The 25,575-nt window shown below is 33.2% G+C and overlaps 1 protein-coding gene across 2 annotated transcripts in view; it reads left to right on the forward strand.

Annotated features, from left to right (window-relative positions):
- Positions 1-25,575, forward strand: part of CNTLN (centlein) — a 331,003-nt gene that overhangs the window by 148,068 nt on the left and 157,360 nt on the right. For both annotated transcript variants that reach the window (XM_072841469.1, XM_072841470.1), the window contains exons 7-8: positions 549-707; positions 10,782-10,976. In XM_072841469.1, coding sequence (XP_072697570.1) covers positions 549-707; positions 10,782-10,976 — 354 coding nt within the window. The remainder of the gene's footprint in view (positions 1-548; positions 708-10,781; positions 10,977-25,575) is intronic.

Below are 25,575 nucleotides of genomic sequence, written 5' to 3' on the forward strand. Positions count from 1 at the left end.
CATCTTTTCTTCAGTCTGGATTAGAAGAGTCATAGGAATCCCAACCTAAACCCCTGAGGTTGCAAACTAATGGTGCTTTAAGGAACTTTGGTTTCAAACTTAATTTGCCTTTGTGGAGTCCTTTTTAATACATTTAAAGTTCTGTATAATACAATGAAAGGTCAACTTACCCAGTATTCAAAACTGATAACTATTGTTGGCATCAGTACTAACTTATCAATTCTTGAAACTGAAGCGTAACTTACTTTCAATAAGAAGGTGGTACTATGTCTGTATATCCAAGGTTTTTATTACTATCAAGCTATAAAAAAAATTGATAAGTATTCGGCTTTGAAAGTCATAGTTGTTCTATCAATACTTTCTAGGTCTATGTCATAAATATTAAATACTTTATATGTTATTTCTTTCATTAATATGTTTGCCTGCAGTAAAAAGCAATAGATGAAAAAACTGGAAGACGATCTATAGCCTTAGATGAATACAATTATTTCACTGAGATGATCTTTACTCCTGCCTCTCTCTATTTATTGCTTGCTTTTCACAGAAAGGAGCTGCAAGAGCTGCAGAATCTGTACAAGCAGAACAGTGTGCATACGGCACAGCAAGCGGAGCTGATCCAGCAGCTTCAGGTTCTGAATATGGATACACAGAAAGTACTGAGGAATCAGGAAGATGTTCACACAGCTGAAAGTATATCATATCAAAAAGTATGCTTTTATTCTGTCATAAAAATGTAAATTTATATGTATGAACTTATAAAAATATATAGAATTCAATTTTTTCCCAATTTCGGCATTTCTTTATTGTTTCCTTTTATACATGGTTCTTCAAAATTAAAAATGAAATATAATTCAATCTGGTAACTGTTGAAATTTTGTGACTTTTTTATGGCCATTAAAGCTGAAATATTGAAAATAAAGATGCAAATTTACTCCATAGGATATTGTTTTTATAAATTGGAATTTTGATATCTACTATAAAACATAGCCTGGCCATAGCCCCCAAACCAGAAAGGACTTGGGGGATGGAATTACTCAACCTTCTATTATGAGAAATTAGTCATCAATTATGATTCTAGTTTGTGAACTAAAACAGTCTTTCATTATAGAATTTTTGCATTATTTTATTGGCAAATCTGCCCAAACACAAATGGATATGTTGATGAGGTCTTTAGGATCAATATTTTCCAAGAATTTTTCTCTATTTTGTGAGTTTCTTTTAAGTAGTCATTTTACTTTATAGTTGTTTTAAGAACCTCTCAAGAAAGCTTACCCTGCTATTTAGGTATGCTGACTGACCCAGCAACAATAATTATGGCTAGTAGTTAAAAGAAAACACCTTTATCGAATTCTTTATGTTTTGTGTAGTGTACCAAGCTATTTATAGAAATAATTTACTTTCTGTATAGGTCAATCTTACAAGATTGATTTTATTCCCTTGTAATAGTTGAGGCATCCAAGGCTTAGAGTGGTTAAATAGTGCAGTCTAAGTTGTTTTTTCTATTTAACTTTTCTCCTTAAAAAAGACCATGAAACACCTATATCCATAATTAACATTTTTACATTAGTAGTAATCAATTAATAATAATAAATAAAGATTTATTTGATAGAGCGAGCAAGCAGGGAGGTGGGGGGAGAGGCAGTGGGAGACAAGGGGACTCCACTGGGTGCAGAGCTCCACCTGGGGTTTGATCCCAGGACCATGCGATTATGATGTGAGCTGAAATCAAGAGTGGGATGCTCAACCCACTGACCCACTCACACATTTCTAAGCACATAGTTTTAAATAATGCTTTGGAACAGTGGTTTTCACTCTGTATTCTCTCAAGTTTCCCTCAGGACATGAATGGCATCAGGTAAAGATATTGAAATAATACTGTAGAAGTCCTGATAGTGCTAGTCTAACAGAGTCAAATACCCTTCCACTTGCCCCAACTCATTTCATCCCCTTCCCAGGGGTATTCATCCAGATTTTCATGCATTAGATATTCTGTGTGTGTGTGTGTGTGTGTGTGTACATACACACATACCACAAATCTAGGCATATTATAATTTTAATATTTATTAACTTATGCTTTACTTACTGTTCTTTAACTTTTTTTTTTCAAGTAATATGCCTTGGATATATTTCCATGACCTAGAGCTCTGGCTCTCTTCCTGCTCCTCTTTATCCTCCAGCATGAATGCATATAGTGTGAAGTTACAGTCTAATCTGGTGACTATTAATGTCTCCAACTTTTTGTTATAAACTTGTCCACATGGCCCAAATGGCTCAGTGGTTTAGCGCTGCCTTCAGCCCAGGGCATGATCCTGGAGACCTGGGATCTAGTCCCACATCAGTCTCCCTGCATGGAGCCTGCTTCTCCTTCTGCCTGTGTCTCTGCCTCTCTCTCTCCTCTCTGTATATTCTCATGAATAAATAAAATCTTTAAAAAAATAATAAAAAAATAAACTTGCCCACAGAAAATGATCCCCATCTCTCCTATAGCATCATTTTTTCCCTTCTGGACCATTTCTAAACACATACAAATAAGCTAGTGTGTCTCTGATCTGGGGGAAAGAACAAAATGCAACAAAAACATGCATCTTGACCTCACTATATTCCTCTTCTTCCCTTCCTTCTGTTTCTTTCCTTTTCCAGCAGTATTCTTTGAAAGATCTAAATTGGCTCACAGTTCATCTCTCCTGTTCTCTATTGAACCAACTCCAGTCAAGTGTTTGCCCCTTTCCCTCTGCTAAAATTTCTCTTCTCAGAATTATTTGTGACCCTCATATTGCCCAATGTAATGATCATATATAAATCTTGATCTTATTTCACTTATTAGCAACATGGTTTTCTTTCCCTCCTGGCTTGCAGTGCACCTGTAGTTGTGTCACTTTCTTCCTTCCATTTTAGCTGTTCCTTTTCTGTTCCTTTCTAGTCTTTTCCTAGTCTCCATGTTGCCTCAATGTTAAAATGTTTCAGGTCCAAATCTTTTTTTTTTTCTGTGTTTAAATTCACACCCTAGGTGATTTTATCTACTCACCTCAGCTTTTAAAATGAAAACTGTCCATATGCTGGTAGCCCCCAAATTTGGTTGTCCACTCTGGATCTCTTCCCTGAACTTTAGGAAACAGTATACGTAATTGTCTACTTAACATTTCTTAACTTGGATGCCTAATAGGCATTTCAGACCACATCTTCAAAACTAAGCTATTATATGCTCTGCCTTCAATGTATGTTTGAAATTCTTCTACTTCACCATCCTTGCTGTCACCATTCTGTCCAAATCACTATCATGTTTTACATGGATTACTGCAGCCTTTCCCCACTTTGTTTCTTTGCTCCTGACATTATCCCCTTTGAGTCCATTCTCAACACAGATGCCTGGATGTTCTTGCTAGAACTTAGTCAAATTAAATCCTCTTTCTTCAGCTCCTTCCAGTGATTTCCTGTCTCATGAAAGTAAAAGCCTAAGTTCTTACTACAGCCTCGGAGACCATACATGATCTGGCTCTGCATCGCCCTTCTAATACCATCTTTGCCTTCTCTTCTCCTTAATCTCTCCACTGCAGCCACACATAATTATCTTTTTCCCTTGAACATCCAAGTATTCTTCAACCCCAAGGTCTTTGCACTTGCTTCCCCTGCCTGAAAGCTCTTCCTCCTGTCATATGCATAGGTAACCTTTTTATTGTCTTTATTATTTACCTCTTACAGGTTAAAACCTGGTTGATCACTGATAATCGAGTAGGAGTAAAAATAATATGTTACAATTGTAGAAGTATATAACTGGGGCCTGAGGTTAGGGATAAGAGACTCTCCTTAAGTAGTATCAGTGATATTTATTCCGAGAAGATAAGAAGACATAAGTAAAACAAATTATTTTCTTAAAACTCTTCTTATATGAACTCTACCTCAAGCCATAAATTTCCTAGTCAAAATCTTTACTAAATTTGGAGAGGTAGAGATTATCACTCCAATTTGAAGAACTTGTCATAACTTCAGCCTTGACCTGGGATACTTTTTGAAAACTTACATACACGTTTCCCCAGGATTATGACCATCTAAGAATCATTCTAGATAATGAGAGATGTGATGGGAATATGTTGTGCTTATGAATAGTATAGAGGCAGGGAAAAAAAAGAGCAAACTGACATCTGCTGCTTCAAAGACTTGGCTTACTTTCCTTTGTGTTTAGTCTATTTCTTGTCCTCCTTTCCGCTTAGAATTCCTTTTTCTTTTCAGTTGTTTTTCAAAAGTTGCCTCTTAGGGGTGTGGTGTAGGAAACTTAACAGATTTTTAACTTGATGCTCGTTATGAAATTTAAATTCTCACTGTAGTATTTTAATTGGAAAGTTATTTTAGGTCCTTATACTCATTCATTCATAAGATTTTATTTGTATACTCGACTACACTCAATTCAGAAGTCCTTGATTATTTATATTTTGTTTAAGTTTTGCCTTGGTTATTAAACATTATAATTAATTTTTCCTTGGTAGTCTATGCATAAATATTTATTCATAAAAACACAGAAAACTTTTTTAATAATTCTATCTCCCAGAGGCAAATACTATTAACATTTTGAATATTTCCTTTCAGTTTTTTAAAATACACTAACATATCTGTGGATACAATAATATCTTTTACTTCACCTTATATTAAAAACAATATTGATATATACCTGTTTTGGAAATAATATAATTTATTTAACCATACTCCTAGTGTTGATCATGTATGTTGTTTAAATGTTTTACCATTATTTAAAAAAAATTACTATTGTAAATAAAGCTGCAATAAACATCTCTCTTTGTTGTCAGTTCAGACTATTAGTATTCGTTAGAGAATATTGAATATGCAGACATAGACACACACACAGGGCCAGGAAACAATTCCTTTTATGAAAAAGCCAGCAACAACATATTAATGGTATATAATTTACTCTTAGTTCATTCATAAAGATAGTCTTATTTAAGTTATTAAATGTTGAGAATGCACAGGGGATTATGAAGTTTGTTTTTTTTTTTTTTTTTTTTTGGGGGGGATTATGAAGTTTGAAGGGGACTTGCCTGCCAAATGAGAAATGATTGGTAAATGTTAAATTATTGAACCTTGAGGAGTTGTGTACAATGATATCCGACTTTGGATAATACAACTTAAGAAATCATAGATATTTATTTAAATGTGAGAGTATTTTTAAACTTTGCAGGCATATTCTTCTATCTTAATTTAAATATCATTCTAGTACATTTAATTTTTAATTATTTAGGTGAGAAAATGGTTCTGAAAAGCATAAAAATATGGAGAAACTAAGAATACAAGTATAAAAGTGATCCAATTGGAGCATAATTACAAATAAAGAATATAAAATTTTACTATAAAACCAGAGAGAATCTGTGTTTCCATTTACACACATTATTTTAGAAATGTGTTATGTAGATTGAGGTACAAATAAATGTAAGTCATGACCAGCAACCATATAATAATGGTTAATATTTATTGAGCTTATTGTGTATAAGTACCTGGAAAAGGCTTTTGTCTCACTATTTAAGTTTCACACAACACTATGTTGTATATTATTTTTATTCCTTATTATTTTGTAGATCATGTAGCTGAGGCTTAGAGTATTGTCTGAAGTTGATAGAATTAAAATCTACCTAATCTGGGGTTCAGAATCCAGTCTTCAGCTGTTATGAAGCTAGTTGTGTTATACAATCTAATAACGTATAATCCTTAAAGGAAGTTGTAAATAGATTCTATAAATATGCATGATTCTCATCAAACTTCTTTCAACATTCAATAACTTTAATATTGGGAAGTGTATCTTGATATCTAAGTTAAATGTTACTTAAAAGATCCCATTGTTGGACACCTGGCTGACTCAGTGGGTATAGCATATGACCCTGGATTTTTCAGGGTCATGAATTCCAGCCCCATGCTGGGTGTAAAGCTCACTTTAAAAAAAAGTATCATCGCATTCTTTTTGGGGAAAAGGGATCCTCGCATGTTAGCATCTTCTGGGAAAGGGCCTCCATCATTCTTCAGCCACTCTCTCTTTGTTATAAAAATTTGGTTTCTTTTATTTTGCTATGACATTGCAATTTTTAATTTTTTGACTTTCTGCAGATTTTTTTGCTAGGAATGTTTTTCCCCTAGAACCTATATATTAGTGGTAGAGATTAGGATATTGAAATTTGTGAATAATCATACTGCTTTATTTATAAAAAATAAACAATATGCTATTGTTTAGACCTCCAGTGTTCACTTACATCAAATTATTCATTCTAATCTTGAAGTGTTTTACTTAATATTTATCTTTATTCTTCCTCATGTATTTTTCTAGATTTTTTCCAATAAATTTAAGTAATCTATAATCCATGCAACAAGATGAAATTGTTTACTTAAAAGTAAGATTTACAAATATATTTTCACATTAATTTTATTACTTACAAATAATAATTGGGGCTTAGCTGTAATAGTTGAATAAAAAAATTACATTAATAGTTTATCTCCCGTTCTTACCAAACTTACTTTTCTAAAAGTTAAGTCTTCTTAACTTACTGTTTCTAATGGAGTTTCTTTTTCCTCTTTTCTCTCAGTTCTCCTCCCTTACTTTTTTGTTGTTGTTATTTTGCTTTACCTCCCATTTCTCCTCTTTTCTTCCATTTATTGATTTATTTCATAGTATTCATTTCATTATCAGAAAAGGTAAAATCAGTTTCCCTCCATGGTAGGTTGAGGGGAATGTGTAGAGGACAAAGGTGAAGAGAGAAAACTGAAAACCTTTGAGCACAGGGAAGAAGTTGAGACGTATTTTCCCAGAGGTTCCCATAACAAATCATTAGTCTCATACACAAAACCTGATAATGTGGAGGGCTCCTCTGGAAGAGACATACCCATAGGAGAAATAAAAGTAAGCTAGTGTGCTTTCTTCCTCTGAGCCATTTATGTAAGTTTTAATTGTTTTTCTACTTTACACGTCATTTATATACCTGTATGATTTATCTATAGATGGGGATTGTATCAGCATTTATCATTTCTAGACCATCTAACATGTTTGAAGTAACTAAATATATGTTTTATCACTTTCTGTTCTGTTTAATAATAATTGTATGACATAAGCAGTATCAATTTGAGAAAATAAGGAGTTAGGTTATATGTTCTTTTCATTTAAACTGCATGTTAAATCAGTTTTTTTTCTCATCTTTCTGCTACAAACAGAATTCTCAAAATGGTATATTTTATTGTCTCAATCAGAGTAGCAAATAGTATGCTTACTAAATAAGGAAAATTTTATTTTTTAAGCAAATTAGTCACTGGGTCACAGGGCATATACACTTCCAAAATTGTTAAGGTTAATAAAATATCTTGTTCCTTAACACTAATAAAAATAAGGGAGGAACAATACTTCAATATATGTCCCTGAAAATTAAAGGACTTGGAGTTTGGGATCCTATTTCTGGAGTTAGCTTGCATTCTATCCCCTGGAGATCCTCTTAACTTTTTAAACTTAAATTTCCTCAGCAGAAAACAGCCTCAAGAATAGTAAGCATCCTGGATTATGGATTATAATGATTAATACTTGTATATATGGAATGTATGTTTAAATGTTTTCATTGGCCAGAATCTTGGAAAAAATTCTGATCCATTTTGGCTTTTTGAACTATTAGAGAAAAGAAATGATAGAGGAAAGAGCTTCTCTGAAAACTACTGTAAGCAATTGTTGTTGCTAATAAAAAGTTACTAACTCTGATACCTAAACCAATGCAGATGAATTAATTTGTTACATGACCTAGTTTGCTGGAGGACTTTTTTTACTCACTCTACTGTTCTTAATGGGATGAGAATAAAATGACATTTAAACAGGGGACTGGAACATCCTAAACCTTTGCCTTCTTGCAGGATCCCCTAGAGAAATAAACCTGTTAACCCTGAGGCATTGTTACCCAGAAACACTTTAGAAATAAAAATGGACTTTGCCTCCCTGAGCCCTCTTTTGTGGCCAATTTTACTGATGGCCTGGGGCCTAGTATTAAAAATGGCTGGAGGGTTGGCTGTCTTTGCTTCCTATACTCTAAGTCCACATCTGAGTAGTCTTATTGCTCTGAATAAGTGAAGTCCAATCAGCCATCAAAGAAAATAGGCAGGTAAGAAATGTGTATTTGGAATAAGAACTAAGAAATAGAATTTGTCCCAGTTCTTGGAACAGAACTGATCTAGATCATCTGCTCCAGGCTTTTTCGATTCTTTTCCACTTGCTGCTTGGAAGGATGGATATTTTTAGAGAAAGAATCTATCTCAGTATCCAGAGTTGCCCACCAGTCATATCAGATCAAACCAGAACACGTGAATAGGAGTATACCTGTGTAAATTGCATGGTAGAGAGAAGAAAGTGGAGAAGACAAGAAGAGAACAGTTAGTCTTCTGTTTTTACAGAAGCAAGAAAGAAGGGAGATGTGAGAGGAGAAAAGAGAAGAGACATTAAGACAGAGCCTCCTTCCGTGAATAAATAGGCCCAGAGCCTTATAAAACTGTGAAGGAAGATCCTAAGACATGACACCCAAAGAAAATATACCACACCCTTGGCACAAATCATCAATAAATTGTTCCTCAATCCTGACCACACACTATCATTCTTCCTGTACTTTTTGGGCAGTGAAAGGGAAACTATGAGTTTTTCTTTAATAACAATCAATGTTCATGAGATTCTCAAATAATTGAAGTCTATAAATTCTTTTTTTGTGTGTTTTTAAATTGAGGTATAATTAAATATTTGAAAATTCTTTAATATTTTAAATACTTAAATATTTATTTGTTTTGTATTATTTTCTTCCAGAAAGATTAATTTATGCTGGTTAAAAGCCAGCTAGTATTAATAAAACATACATATAAGAGAAAAAGTAGTTAAATTAATCTTTTCACTAAGTGACTGTGTATGCTGTTAGGCAGACCTCATTCAGGATATCCTAGCTTCAGATCTCTCTAGACAGCTTAGCTCTTGTCTTCATTTTTTTTTTTTCTTTTCTACTTGAACTCAATCATGAAAGCTCAACACAGCACAGGTAGGTCACTATAAGGCCCACTCTGATCCCTTCATTGTTCCTCAAAGCGGTCAGGTTCCTACTCTCTCTTCCCTCCTAGATTGATGTGTACCAACTGTGGAAAGGACATTGGACACTCCCTGGTATAAAGGTAATTGGGAGGGAAAGTACAAATTCATGTCCAGAAATTCTATATAAATCATAAAGGCAACCTTTCCTTTATAAAAATTGCTTAGAGTTTGGCTGTAACATGAAATGGATTATTTGAAATATCTATAATAATATAGTGGTACAATCCCTTATAAAACATAAAAAGTATATTGAGCATATTGTGTCAGGAACGGCTTGAATAATCTTGTATTTATGACAAGGTATGTCTGAGAAAAAGCATTAAGAAAGGTTTTATAAGCCTTATTAAATTTTATACTTAAAAAAATTAAAGTATAGCATACATACACAAAAATACTCTGCCATCTTTTGTGTAGTTAAGTTTCTTCCCATGAGATAAGGCCAGCTAATGGAAGTTTCTCCCAATCTTCCATTAGATTAGTTTCTTCCAATCTTCCATTAGTTTTTTAGCAAACCTAAAAAACTAGTGAATTAGCTATATAATCTTGAGCTTGGGAACTTTACAGACTCCCCAATTTGAGCAAAAATCCTGAGAGATTTTCCTTTTGTTGAGAGATCTCACTATCTCACTATTAGCCTTATTTAAAAACAAAACAAAAGACCAAAAATCTTAACCCTTGGGTCATTTTCCCAGTGTCATCAGCAAATACACATTCTTTATGTAAATTAGTTACCACAAATTGAATTATGCCTCATATCACAATCATAAGGTAGGAATTTCATCACCAAGTAAGTTCATGAGTATTGGAGGAATGCCATTGTTAACCATATGTGACTCTGCACGAGACCACTTATACACATACCAGATGTTATCTCACAGTTTTAATAAACTCCAGTTTAAAATTTTTAAACTCGTGTTTCCTTGAGTTAAAAAATTGAAAGTTACCTATCATGCCTTCAGAACATCGTCTCTGTTTTGTCATAATCTGTTGAAGCTCCTCAGTGATTCCCTGTTGCCTCCAGGAACAAGTCCACCTTTCTTCATCTGGCATTCAGGAGTCTACACTCTATCTACAGTGTTACTGCCTGCCTGTCTCTTGCTATTCCTTCCACCTCACCTCCCCTGCTGCAGCAGTAGATGCTAATTTATACTAAGTGGGAATTTATCCATCAAATGTAATGAACTCTCAATGAAAGACTCTTGGTTTTTCTTTCAAATGTATATACTGGGTTCACTTGGGTTGATAGATCTTATGCTCCCTTTCTGTCCCTTCCTGTAACTGTACATGTTTTCACATTTCTGCCACCTTTGGAATCACTTTTTGTTTTCAGTTAAGTTCCTCTAATAGTCTCATAGCTCAGTTGAGACACTTTATTTTGCATACAGCCCTCTAAGTTGAATATAACTAGCTTAAAGTGTTTTCATCCTCCTTAGAAATTTAAGCACACTTTTCCTATATTACACTGGCCAGTAATACATAGTGTCTTGTTAGTCTCAATTGTAGTTTTATATCAATATTTGATTATACTAGTTTTTCATCTGTGTATTTCTTGTTTCCCCTCTAGAGTATTAAAATCACCTTAGGGCAAGTAGTATGTCATATATAGTCCTTATAGATATGTATATATGTGTATGTATATTTATACAGATATGACTTATTGTTAATAAATTTGGATATTTTTTTGAAACAGCTTTACAATGAGTTACATATTTGTTTTGAAACCACAAAATCAAGTGAAGCTATGCTCCGGCAAAATGTTGTTAGTCTTCAGGATCAACTCTTTCAAAAAGAGCTAGAAAATGTTAAATTAAAAGAAAAGCTTCAGGAATCACATGGAGCTCCCTATCTTCTACCTCAAGAAAGTGATTCAGAACACTCTGAACAGGTGAGAGACATTTTCTAATACTTACCACAAGCATTATCATATTAAATTGTCTCCTATAATGGACTAAAGAAATTTAAAAATTAGTATATTAGAATATAAGCCTTGGCAGATTGTTTTGTATTGTGCTATTTTTATACTCTTTGTAGACATGAATATTATATATAATATGGATTCATATAGAAATGCACATAGAAATACAGAGTATAACTGGCATAGTTATTATGATGAAACATTTGACTGAAATACGATAATGAAAAGCAAATTAATAGATCATGCCATTTTCAGACTTAAACTGAATGAGATAATGAAATGGAAAGAATATATAATAAGTCTCATAAAGTAGTTGCCATAATGCCCGATATGGTACTTAATATCGTTTAGTCTTAATTCTGCCACTATCTTAATGTATGATTTTAGATGGGTAACTTGACCTTTCTTCCTACTTCCTGGTGCAATTTCTGAAGTAGTACAAATGTAAAGATAGATATGTAGGTTCAGGAGTAGAATAAACCTTGGACCAAATCAGAGCCCTGCCTGAGCTTTGTAAACGTGAGCAAATTCCCTAATGCTTTTAGCCAAAGTTTGCTCACAAATAAAATGTTGATATTATTGTTATCTATGTCATGCAGTTTTGTAGGCATTAATGAAATCATGCATATTAAATATGGAGCTTGGCATATAGAAAATGTTCAGTGGTATTTTTTAGATAATCTTCAAGGTAACTTTCGGCTCTAAATATATAAAGAAAACAATCTTATTCCTGTAAGTTTAAGTGTTAAGGCACTTGGCATTTCTTTAAATCTTAGAATTTATTAATTTAGTTCAGAAATGGAATTAACACAAACAAGTAATTAAATGTTTACCAATGATCGTTTAAAAGTAATCTTTGAACAGTAATTCTTGAACCCAGCATATTTTGCCTTGTTAACAATTCAACCTTAAGGCAAGAGTTTTTAAATTTGTATTGTAGTATTTAAATTTTTTGGATATCAGGTGCACAGAGTCATATAATTTGTATCATGACACAGTATCATGTGACATACATAGGCCTATTTTATTCATTTTGACTGATTTATTTATTATAATAAATTGCCTTGGTCCCATCAGCTGATCCAAGAATAGAGCATTACTAATGACTTACATCTACTTGTACACTCCTCCCTTATTTTCTCACCAGAGGTAACTAACTTGTTTAGTTGATAACTAAATTGTGTATCATTTTGATTATTTTTAAAAAAGTTTTACCACCTATAAATTATGAGGAAATAGTATGTTGTTTGGTTTTGTAATTTATAAAAATACCACGGTGTGTTGTTACTTGTGGTTTGGCAATTTTGACTCATCATTATGTTATTAAGATTCATTTATGTTGTTTGGTATAGCTGTTTATTTTTATTGATTTACAATATCCCATTTTATATGATTAAATCACGACTTCTTGTACATTCACTTGTAAGTGAGTATTTGGATTATTTCCAATTTTTGCTATTATGAATAATGCTGCAACTGATATTTTCATGCACGATTCTTGGTACACATATGCATACTTTTAGGTGGAACATGTAATTAGGAATGGAAATCCTGGGTTTAGAATGTGAAAATGTTACTTTCGCAAAATACTTACTTTTCAAAGTGGTTTTCATCACTTTTACTCCCACCAGCAATGTATAGGAGATTTGGTTGATTCCCATCCTCCTTAACACTTGGTATTGTCAGACTTCTTAGTTTGCTGGCAATTAACTAATTCAGGTATAATTTTTTATTTTGATCTTCACATGCATGTCACTTTGATAAAGTATATCTTTAAATGATTGCTAGCCAAGTGTATGCCTTCTTCTGCAATACATTTATTTACATCTTTCATCCATTCTTCTACTAGATTCTTTTACTATTCATTCATCAAAGTTCTTTATATGTTCTTGATACTGATCTCTAGTAAGTTAAATACTGTATCTCAGTGTGTACCTTATCTTTTCATTTTCTTTATCGTATCATTTGATGAACAGAAGTTCTTTTTTTTTAAGATATTACTTGTTTATTCGTGATAAATGAGAGAGAGAGAGAGAGAGAGAGAGAGAGGCAGAGACACAGGCAGAGGGAGAAGCAGGCTCCATGCAGGGAGCCTGACGCGGGACTTGATCCCGGGACTCCAGGATCATGCCCTGGGCCAAAGGCAGGCGCTGAACCGCTGAGCCACCCAGGGATCCCCCCTGAGCAGAAGTTGTTAATTTTAATTTAGACAAATTAATCTTTTACAGTTAGTGCTTTGGTGTCTCATCTAAGAAGTCCTTTCCTACCATGAAGACAGAAAGATTTGCACTTCTGTTTTCTTACAAAAGTTTTAAAGCTTTGCTTGTATCATTTATATTCACAATTCATTTGGAATGGTGTTTTATGTATAGTATAAGGTAAGGATCCATTTTTATTTATTTCTCCCCAGTAGTAATCAGGTTTTTCCAGCTCAACCTGTTGTAGTGCTGGAACAAGTACAGTTCTACTTGTAGTACTGGGCTACCTCTCTCATATATCCTACTTCAGTATATTTAGGAGTTTCTTTCTAGGCTCTGTGTCTTCTGTGTTCCTATATGATGTTATATTAATCAGTATAGTTTCTAATAAGTCTATTTGGTAGATCTACTCTTACTTTCTTACTGTTCTTTTTTTTTTAAGATTTTATTTATTTATTCATGAGAGAGACAGAGAGAGAGAGAGAGGCAGACACAGGCAGAGGGAGAGGCAAGCTCCACGAAGGGAGCCCGACATGGGACTTGATCCTGGGTATCCAGGATCATGCCCGCTGAAGGCAGCACCAAACCACTGAGCCACCCGGGCTGCCCACTTTCTTACTGTTCTTTAAAGGGCCTTGGCTAAGTTGGTATTTAGCACTTAAATATAACTTTAAATTAAATATAACTTTAAGGTTAATTTATAAAGTTTCATGAAAAACACTTGAAATTTTTCATGAACAGTCTTACTGAAATATACAAATGATGAAGTTTATAAACCATAAATGTATAGCTCAGTGAGATTTCAAAAGTGAGCACATCCCTGTAAATACCACTCAGATCAAGATACAGAATATTACTAGTTTCCAATAAACCTCTCTGATGTTCCTAATTGCTAACTACTTCATAAAGGTAACCATTATTTTGACTTCGGTCACCATTGATTAGTTTTGCTTATTTTTGAAACTTACAGTGTTTCTCCTTTAAACACTGTTTGCTATGGGTTTTTTTGGTAAATATCCTTTATTATGGTAAAGAAGCTCCCATCTATTCATAGTTTGATAAAAGCTTTTTTTGAAGAGGTATTGAATATATACAAAGCACCTTTTAAGGTGATAGTAAGGCTTTTCTCATTTATTCTGTTAACAGGAGAATTACATTGATTAATTTCCAGTTATTTAATTTTGCATTCCTGAAATAAATCTAGCATCATTGTAATATTTTATTATTTTTATATATTGCTGAATTCAATTTGCTAATATTTTGCTTTGGACTTTTGTATCTATGAGGGATATTGGGCTGTGGTTTTCCTTTCTTGAATGTTTTTTGTCTGATTTTAATATCAGGGTGATGCTGGTGTCCTAATACAAATTGCAAAATGTTCTTTTTCACTGGTAGAGTTTGAGCAGGACATATTATTTCTTGATTAATAATAAACACTAAATGCATTCTTTCTAAGATAAGGAACAAGTCAGTTCTAGTCAACATTGTACTGGAGATTCTAACTAGTACAATAAAGCAGAAACAAAATCATACCAATTACAAATAAGGAAGTGAAACTCTTTTTATTCACAGACAGTATGAGCATCCGTATAGAAACCATACTGAATCTACGGTAAAGCTCCTAGAAATAGTAAGTAAATTTAGCAGTGTTGCAAAAAACAGCATCAATTTATAACAATTATATATTTAAAAATTAGAAATAGGTAATTAGAAATTGAAATTTTAGGGCAGTCCGGGTGGCTCAGCGATTTAGTGTCACCTTTGGCCTAGGGCGTGATCCTGGGGACCCAGGATCAAGTCCCGCGTCGGGCTCCCTGCATGGAGCCTGCTTCTCCCTCTGCCTGTCTCTCTGCCTCTCTCTCTCATGAATAAATAAATAACATCTTAAAAAAAAATTTAAAAAACCCCAAAATATACTAGGATGTAATTAGAGATCTACATAATTGGACAGCTATGCCAAATTCATAATCAGAAGGTAAAATATTGTTAATATGTCAAGTATTTCCAAATTGATCATTCATATTATTCCAATCAGAATTCCAATCAAAATTATTTCCTTTTCCTTTTCCTTTTCCTTTTCCTTTTCCTTTTCCTTTTCCTTTTCCTTTTCCTTTTCCTTTTCCTTTTCCTTTTCCTTTTCCTTTTCCTTTTCCTTTCCTTTCCTTTCCTTTCCTTTCCTTTCCTTTCCTCCTTCCTTCCTTCCTTCCTTCCTTCCTTCCTTCCTTCCTTTTCTTTCTTTCTTTTTCTTTCTTTCTTTCTTTCTTTTTCTTTCTTTCTTTCTTTCTTTTTCTTTCTTTCTTTCTTTCTTTCTTTCTTTCTTTCTTTCTTTCTTTCCTTTCTTTCCTTTCTTTCCTTTCTTCTTTTCTTTCTTTTCTTTCTTTTTTTTTTGAGAAATACAACCCAGTTCTGAGATTTTACTGGGATTGGTCAGAGGCCAGGGGCCTAAAAGAGCAAAATTAAGTTTCATAAAGAAAAAAATTGGAGGACTTACACTACCTGATTTTCAGACATATCAAGCTAAAAAAAAAAAAATCAAGATAATGTTCTATTGGCATAATGACTGACAAAATAATCAGTAGAACAGAGTAAGAGTCCAGAATACCCACTCACATATGTCACTTTCTAGTAACTCTTGAAATGATAGGGTTAGTTACTTTATTCTTTTTCAAGAATGTTCTGTATATATTTGCTCTGCTGCATTTTATAGAAATTTTAGCATCATCTCAGCAATTTTACAAATAAGCATTTGTTTAGAAATGTTTCTAATTTAATCTGTGATTTTCTTCTTACCCATTTGGTTATTTAGATGTGTATTGCCTCCTTTTGAAATATTTGGGTATTTGTCCTTGTATAGATCTTCCTCAGTTACAATGCATTTACATCCCTATAAACCAATCCTAAGTTGAAGATGTTGTAAGTTAAAAATACCGTAAATACAGCTAGCATACCAAACATCATCGCTTAGCCTAGCCTATGTTAAACATGCTCAGAATGCTTACATTAGCCTACAGTTGGGCAAAATCATTTAACCCAAAGCCTATTTTATAATAAAATGTTGAGTATCTCACATATGTTGAGTACTGTATTGAAAGTAAAAAAAGAACCCAGAATTGTTATATGGATGTGGAATTGTTTTAAGCATACTGGTTTTTCACTCTTGTCTGTCTGGGAGCTGAGGCTCACTGTTGATGATTCACATGACGAGAGAAGATCATACTGCACTATTGCTAGCCTGGGAAGAGATCAAAATTCAAAGTACAGTTTCTACTGAGTGCAAACTTTTTTGGTATTATCTTAAAGTTGAAAAATCATGCGGAACCATTGTAAGTCTGGGACAATTTATATATGTTATTATTGCTATTCACTTCTAATATATCTCTATTGTGGTCAGAGATAGTACTCACTCTCTGATTACTGTATTTGAAATCTAGCATATGGTTTATATGTACTTGCAAATAATTTATATTCCGTAGCTTTTGGATGATGGAGTGTTCCTTAAATATCAATATTAATTATGTCATGTGGTTGATAGTGTTCTGATCTTCTGTCTTTAATGATTTTTGTATTTGGTATTTTAATCAGTTTTTCTGTTAGTTGCTAGGAGAAAGGTGTTAGAATCTCCCAATATGATTGTTGATTTTTCTATTTCTCCTTTTAATTTTCTCAATTTTTGCTTCTCATACTTTAAAGATGTTTTATTTGGTGCATACATATTTCTTCTTTTTTTAAGTTTTTTGTTTGGTTCTGTTTTATTTCATTCCTTTTTGTTTTGTTTTGTTTTTATTGAAGTTTGATTTGCCAACATTTCGTATAACATCCAGTGCTCACAGTGGGTGGGAAATTGGAGTAACTGGGTGACGGTCACTGAGGAGGGCACTTGATGGGATGAGCACTGAGTGCATACATATTTCTGACTGTCATGTCTTTCTGATTAATTGAACCTTTTGTCATTATAAAATGTTACTTTTAATTATAATAATATTCTATTGACTTGAAACCCAATTTTATGTTAATATAGCCTGTCCAACTCTCTAATAGTTACATTATATGGTATATCTTTTTCCATCCTTTTAATTTCCACCTATAGTCTTTATGTTAAAGTATACATAGTTGGGTCTTGTATTTTTTGTTCATTCTGACAGTTTCTTCCTTTTCATTACGGTGTTAACCCAGTTAGAGTTAATAAAATTATTAACATGGTTGGGTTTGATTTACCATTTTTAAAAAATTTATCCTGGTTTTGTTCTGTCCCTCTTTTCTTTCTTTTGGGTTAAATGTTTAAATATATTTTGGGAGCAATTAATAAATTCCAGTTTTCTGTCTTCTAGATTCAGCTGCTTCTGATGATAAGTCAGAGGCAATTTGTTTCATTATTTACTTAAATGTGATATACCAGTTTTGTCTAGCTTCTTTTAAAAAATATTTTAACTTTAGTTTTAACTATGATGTTTCCAAGTTTTCATTGTAGTGAGCCTTCTTGCAATTTTCTGGGAAAAAAAAGTGAGTGTGTATTTGTTTATTTATTGCACTAAATTAGGGGAAAGTGTTGATATGATTTCCTCAGTTATTTTTCTGACTCCTCTCTATTCTCCATTTGAGATTTCTGTTCCACTTTTGTTGGATTTTTCAGTGTTATCCCCTAGATCAGCAAGTCTCTCATTTTTTAAAGTCTTTTAATATCTATGTATCTTCAGACTAACTAATTTCTATTAATTTAAGTTCAAGTAACTGACACTTGTGTTATCCCCAATTTGCCTTTTAAGTCTTTTCTGTGAATTATTCTTTAAATATTGTATGTTTCAGTACTGGAAGTTTCATTTGTTTCATTATTATAGTATGTACATACCTGTGGGGTTTTCCTAATTATCCATATCTTACAGACATACTTTTTTTTAGGTCCTTGTTCTAATAGTTAAAATAGATCCTTTAAAATAATCACATTTTAATTCCATATTTTGGGATTTCTTGGGTATGTTGACTAGTGGTTTTCCTCTGCTTTTAAATATGGGTTGCATATTAATATTTTCTCTGTGTCTAATAATTTGGGATTGTGTAGTATATATTGTGAGAGATGTGTTACAGATACACTGATTTCTGTTATACTATTTATATAAGTGTTGAAGTTTTTTGTTTTGTTTTTAGTCAGAAGTTAACTAGTTTAAACTTAAAACTCTCAGCTCTGTTTCCCTTCAGGTGGGTACAGTTAAATTGTTTTTAGTTTCTTTAACCTTATCTGGATTATAGCAAGGTCTTGCCTGGTGCATAAATAGTTGAGGTATCACTTATTCTTTTGGTTCTCTTTTCTGGAATTTCCCCTTTCTCCCTGCAGTGGGAGTCCTGAACTCTGTCCTCTGTACATTTCTTTTGGAATGTTAGCCTTCCCAATAGTATCTGCTGTGAGCTACCCTCAGGTAAAAATTCACAAAAATAGGAAGGTCACTCAGTGTTGTTCTATTTCCCAAGTATTAATTCTTGTCCAGATTCTCCCTGTGTCTGATTATTCTCTGTTATCTTCAGATAGTTGTTTTTATATTTTGCTCAGAGTTTAAATGGTTTTAGGCAGGAGGCATAGTCTGATAGGATCAACTCAGCCATTATTGTAAGTGGAACTCTCTAGTCCTTTGACATTTTAGAGTGAGTTTTAACTTTTAATCACTTTTCATGCAATGCAAGGAACTTAATATATTCTTCTTTATCTTTTCACCTACATTTGCTGTCTTTGTCTTACATTTTGATCCTACAAACATTTTTACCCTATAAGACATCATTATTGTCACTAAAGAATCCGTATTCGTGTAGAATGTTTATTCACCTGAGTGCTCTTCCTTCTTTTCTGCAATTCTGTGTTTCCTTCAAGGATCTTTTGCCATCTATACTAAGCACTCCTCCAGTGTGGGTAGATCAGAGAGAGCTGTGGGGAAAAGAGTAAGAAGTGACCTCAGAAAGGCAGATGTGAGCTCCTGCCTCCCAGGGCCACCATAAGGCCACCATAAGGATATAGATTTTACATTGAGTGAGATGGAAATTCACTGATGTGTTTCAAATAGAAATGTAACATGGAAGCTATTGGAGGGTTTGTTAGAAGACTGATAAATAAAACCTAACCTCGTATTTATTTATTTATTTTTAAAGATTTTATTTATTTATTCATGAGAGGCACAGAGAGAGAGAGAGGCAGAGACAAGGGCAGAAGGAGAAGCAGGCTCCAGACAGGGAGCCCGATGCGCGACCCCAGGATCATGCCCTAGGCTGAAGGTGGTTCTAAACTGCTGAGCCACTGGGGCTGCCCTAACATCACTTTTAAAAGGCTCACCCTGGGATGCCCGGGTGGTTCAGTAGTTGAACATCTGCCTTTGGCTCAGGTAGTGATCCCAGGGTCCTGGGATCGAGTCCTACATTGGGCTCCCCACAAGGAAACTGCTTCTCCCTTTGCCTATGTCTCTGCCTCTCTCTCTGTGTTTCTCATAAATAAATAAATAAAATCTAAAATAATAAAATAAAATAAAATAAAATAAAATAAAATATAAAATAAATAAAATAAAATAAAATAAATAAAATAAAATAAAATAAAATAAAGGCTCACCCTAGCTGCAATACAGAAAGGAGACTATGGGTAGACAAGAATGGGAACTGAGGAACAAATTCAAGAGGAAATTGTAAGGGTAAAGATGAAACTTAGTGGGTGCTTAGATAGGTTGTGAGACATACTTTGATTTTGAAAATAATTCAGAAGTAGAGCACACAAGATTTGAAGATGGCTTAGATATGAAGTTTGGGAAGAAAGGAGGAATTAAAAATGAATCCAAGATTTCCAGGCCTTACTAAGTGGACAAATAGATTTGCCATATTCTGAGGCGAGAAATATATTCTAGCATTCTCATAACAGGAAGGAGAACCTGACATTATACAGAGAGAAGTGAAAGCCCTGAATCAGGGAATTAATGGAGAGAAATGGGTAACTTTGAATTTCTACCAGTTAGTAACATATTCTTTGTCATGTCATTACTAGAACCCTTCTTTAGGATTTAGTCCAACTAGACTCTTCTTTTTGTTTTTGCTTTTTTTTTTTTTTTTTTTGAGATTTTATTTATTTTAGAGAGAGAGTGTATGAGTGGGGCAGGGGTTGGGGGCAGAGGGAGAGAGAGAGAGAGAATCTTAAGCAGACTTAGGGCTGAATGAGCACAGAGTCCCACATGGGGCTTGATCTACCAACCCTGAGATCATGACCCGAGCCAAAATCAGGAGTCAGATGCTTAACCAGCTGAGCCACCCAGGCACCCCTAGACTCATCTTTTCATTCATCCATTCTTCTATCCGTTATTCATTTATGTATTATTCAGTGATATAATCAATTTTTATTAAAATCCAGTACTGTATTCTAGGTAATAGGTTTAGTGTGAAAGAATACAAAGATGAATAAGACAGCCTACTTTTATGAATCTCATAGATGGCTATGTAGACAAGAAAATAATTATTATAAAATGTGCTATAATTGAAGTATGAGCAAACTGTGAACTTTGTGGAAAGAAGCTTTACAGGAAACATGTGTAGGGAGAGGGAAGAGTGTTGTCAAAGAGAAAGTGGACTGTATGTCAGTTTGAAAATTATTTAGGAGTTTCTACCTTGGTGGAAGTGAATTATCATAGGCCTCAACGTGAGAAAGTGTGTGGTATGTCCCAGATACTAAGAATAGTCTAGGTAAGTGCTTCTCAGAGTTTAATATATATCAAAATAACTTGGTCTAAGGGATTGTTAAAATATATTCTAGACTGGAACCTGAGATTCTACATCTATTTCACATTCCCAGATGATGCTGTGGTAGCCGGTCCAGATATCACCCTTTGATTAATAAGAAACTAAGTGGGTAAGTGGATTATATAGTTGAGGGGAAGTGATAGGGATATTTTATTCTTCCACTTTTCTTATCCCTAGTTTATCTTTTTAAAATACTTTTGTAGTGGTACTTTTTTGTACATGATTTTTGGGGGTTACATTTAGAGTAATAAATAACATAAATTCTGGATCCCTTATCTGCTTTACCTTGGACAGATTACTTAATTTCTCTAAGCCTCAATTTTATTATTTGTAAAATAAGTATTATAATAGTACCTACCTTATAGAAGTTTTATGAAGATTACATGAGGTAATGCTGGTGGGCATTTAGAGTAATAATTAGGTTATTATTACTTAGGTCTTAATAGAGCTATATAGAATAAACACTTACGTCATGTTAGTAAATTTGAAATTTTTCTCCTGTATTGGTAGTGATTTATCTTTTCTTCTTCCTGATCTCACTTATAATCAGAATTATTGGTGAGCTGACAGTCTTTGCCATAGAAAAGGGCAAAGCTAATTGGTTCATATGGGATTGAAACCTGTGACCTTTGATTTCTTAGCACCCTGCTCTTAACTAGCTGAATTCTGAATGACTGCCTATTCTTATCTCAGAATGCTTGTTTATCTTTTTCATGCAGAAGTACTGTTTCTTGCCTTGGAGGAATAATTTGCAATGGAGGACAAGAGAGAAACCTAAACCTTAAGTTTACTATATTTACCTGTGAATGAGAGTCACTTGATGTGGCTAACTGCAGACCAAAAATTAGAGTGGCGAATTTTAACCACAGGCTTGTTTATTTTTATTTCCCTTCATTGATAGTCTATTCTTTCTTTTCCTGAGTGGCAGAGAATTGTTTACCCTTATGTTCTTACTTTCTTTTAAAAAATTGTTTCACTAAATACTTGAAATCCACAAAAAAATAAATGTAATGGCAGTGTACCCACCAGAAGCTATCAACCAATACTCTTGATGCTACTATGTGCTCCTCTTTTATACCATTTTACTTATTTTCTCCAAAGATAATCTCTTAGATATTAATTTTAATTTTAAAATTAATTCCTGCCTACTAAAACTATTTTCTTAACTAATATATCATTTCATTGTTCTTTTATTTAAACCTTAAAAATATCTAGGGCGCCTATGTGGCTCAGTCAGTTAAACATCTGACTTTTAATTTCGGCTCAGGTCATGATTTCAGGGTCCTGAGATAGAATTGGGTGTCAGGCTCTGTGGTGGAGTCTGCTTAAAATTCTCATGCTCTCCCTTCCCCTCTTCTCGCTTGCACATGTTCATTCTCTCTCTTTAAAAACAAATCATCCTCTTTATATATTATTATATATATATATATATTATATGCTATTCTCCACAACTAGGTTTTATCTTTGAACTTTATTTTTGTAAGATAACTCAAAGATAATTCACTACCGTTGAGTGTACTTATACTTTTTTTCTCTTCTGTGGAACAGTCTATTGTATGAATAAGCTACTCTTTTTTGCAAATGAGCATTTTTTTTGTTTTAATTTTTTTAGCTCTAGGAGTTTTTACACACTGCTACTGTGAACTTTGTAGTACATGTGTCCATATCCACATGTGCAAGACTTTTTCTCAGATATATTGTTAAGAGTAAAATTGGTGGTCATAGATATGCCGATGTTCAGGCTTACAAGAAAATGCCAAATTGCTTGCCAAAGTTGCTGTCTCTAATTATAGACTTCTTAGTTACATTCTAAAAAAGGAAAAAATAGTATCTCATTCTGGTTTCAGTTTATATTTCTTTGATTTCTAATGAGCTTGAGCATCTTATGTTTATTTTACATAAAATACCTATTTGTGTCTTTTGCTCTCCTTTTTATTGGAATGTTTGTCTTTTTGTTGAAGTTCCGTGTTTTAGATACTAATCTTTTGTTATTATGAGAGCTTTTGTATTACATAAAACCCAAATCTCTGTGGTTTAAAATAATTTATATCTTATTTACATTACAGTCCAATATGGGTATTACTTGGATTTTCAACTTCTAAATTGAAAGTGATTTAGAGATCTAGGCTCCTTTCATCCTTTGGATCCATTAGCTTTCAACATGGCTATCAAAGTTGTCTTGGAATCATGTCTCCTCCAGCCAACAAGAAGGGAAAAAGGGCCTAGAGAGTCATATTTAAGGAGTTTTTATAAATAAGCCTTCAAAGTGGTACATACTACTTCTGTCAGCATTGATTCAAAGAATTGCAAAGAAAATTGGGAAATATGAACCCCCAACTATTGGAAAGTATATGTCCATTTCCAAAAAGAGGAAGTGAGTTTAGAGATCAGCCAGCAGTCTCAGCTTTCAGTTAGAATTTTTGCAAATATCTTTTTGCTTGTGACTTGTCTTTTCAAATATTCTATGGTGTCTTTTGAAAAATGTTTATTAATTTTAATACACTTGAATTTCTCATTATTTTCTCGTAAACTTTGTGCTTATTGTATCTTGTCTAAGAAATCTGACCTTATCCTGAACTCAAAAGATATTTTCCTATATTTTCATCTAAAGTGTTATAGTTTTGACTTCCACATGTAAGTCTTTATGTGGGGTTGATTTTTCTTTATTGTGAAAAATAAAGAACTAAATATTCAATTTAGTTTTTTTTTTAATCTGAATATCTGTTTCAACACTGGTTATCATGCTAATAATCACTCCTTTTCTCAGTGATCTGCATTGCTTCCTTTGGATTTTTTTCCAAAGGAAAAAAAGGAGGTGGGGGGCGGTAAGGGGAGAGAGAGAATCTTAAGCAGTCTCCATACCCAGCGAGGAGCCCCACAGGAGGCTCAGTATCAACCCTGAGATCATGACCTAAACTGAAATCAAAGAGTTGGACTTAACAACTAAGCTGCTCAAGCACTCCTCCTCTGACATTTTTTATTTCATGTAAATATGTGTCCATATTTAAGTGGGTCTGTTTTAGGCTCTATATTCTGTTGTGTTGAGTAACTTTTTTTAAATCTCTGAAATAACAACACTGTTTGTTATTATAGCTTCATGATGAGTCTTGATATCTGATATGATAGATCTCTTCAGTTTATTCTTCTTAGATCTGCTCTAGATATTCTTGATCTTTTGCTCTTCAGTATGATGTTGTAATCATCTATCATGTTCCCTAAAAAATCTTGTGAGGATTAATTTGAGAAGAAATGACATTTTTAGCATTTTAAATATTTTTTTCCTAAATATGCTATATATACTTCAATTTAGGTCTTCTTTAATGCATTTTTTAAATGTTTTATAGTTTTATCCATAGAGGTCTTATATCTCATTATTAGATATGTAATAGCTACTCTCTCTTATTAGATTCTGAGTAGCTTACATTTTTGTTGCTATTTTAGCTACTTGTCTTTTTATTAGATTTTTCTTTCTTGTGTATAGCGATATAATTGTTTTTTAAATGTTTATCTTATATCCAGCTACCCTCTTATCTCTTATTAATTTGTTTTATAGATTCCTCTGGGTTTTCTGTGTAGTCTCCCAGTTTTACTTTTGCTTTAAAAATCCTATTTTTTCCAGATTTTTATTTAAATTCTAGTTAGTTTTCAATGCAATCAAGAAATGGACAGAAGACATGAATAGCCATTTCTCCAAAGAAGACAGATAAATAAATGGTCAACAATCACATGAAAAAATACTCAATATCACTCAGTATCAGGGAAATACAGATTAAAACCACAGTAATAGAGGGAGGTGGGTGGCAGATGGGCCACAAGCAAGGAGGGAACCTGTTATGATGAGTGCTAGGTATTATATGTAAGTGATGAATCACTAAATTCTACTCCTGAACCAATATTATTCTATATGTTAACTAACTAGAATTTATTTATTTATTTATTTATTTATTTATTTATTTATTTATTTATTTATTTATGTTTAGGTTACCAGTTCATTTTATTTATTTTCTTTTTTTAATTTAAATTCAATTAATTAACATATATTGTATTACTAGTTTCAGAGGTAGAGGTCAGTGACTCATCAGTTGTATAATACCCAGTTCTTATTATGACACATATCTTCCTTAATGCCCATCACCCAGTTGTCTCATTCCCCATCCTCCTTCTCCTCCAGGAACCCTCAGTTTGTGTCCTATGATTATAAGAGTCTTTTATGGTTTGTCTCCCTCTCTGATTTCATCTTGTTTTATTTTTTTCCTCTCTTTCCTATGATCATCTGTTTTCTTAAATTCCACATATGAGTGAGATCATATGATAATTGTCTTCCTCTAATTGATTTATTTAGCTTAGCATAATACTCTAGTTCTATCTATGTCATTGCAAATGGAAAGATTTCATTTTTTGGTGGCTGAGTACTATTCCATTGTATATATATTCCACATCTTCTTTATTCATTCACCTGTTGATCTGGGCAAATATGTATATTTATATCCTTTGGGTATAATGTACTACCCAGTGGAATAACTGCTAGATCATAGAGTAGTTCTATTTTTAACTTTTTGAGGAACCTCCATACTGTTTTCCAGAGTGGCTGCACCAGTTTGCATTCCCACCAATAG

The sequence above is a fragment of the Canis lupus genome, chromosome 10 (genome assembly GCF_048164855.1).
Source record: "Canis lupus baileyi chromosome 10, mCanLup2.hap1, whole genome shotgun sequence".
Classification (NCBI taxonomy): domain Eukaryota; kingdom Metazoa; phylum Chordata; class Mammalia; order Carnivora; family Canidae; genus Canis; species Canis lupus.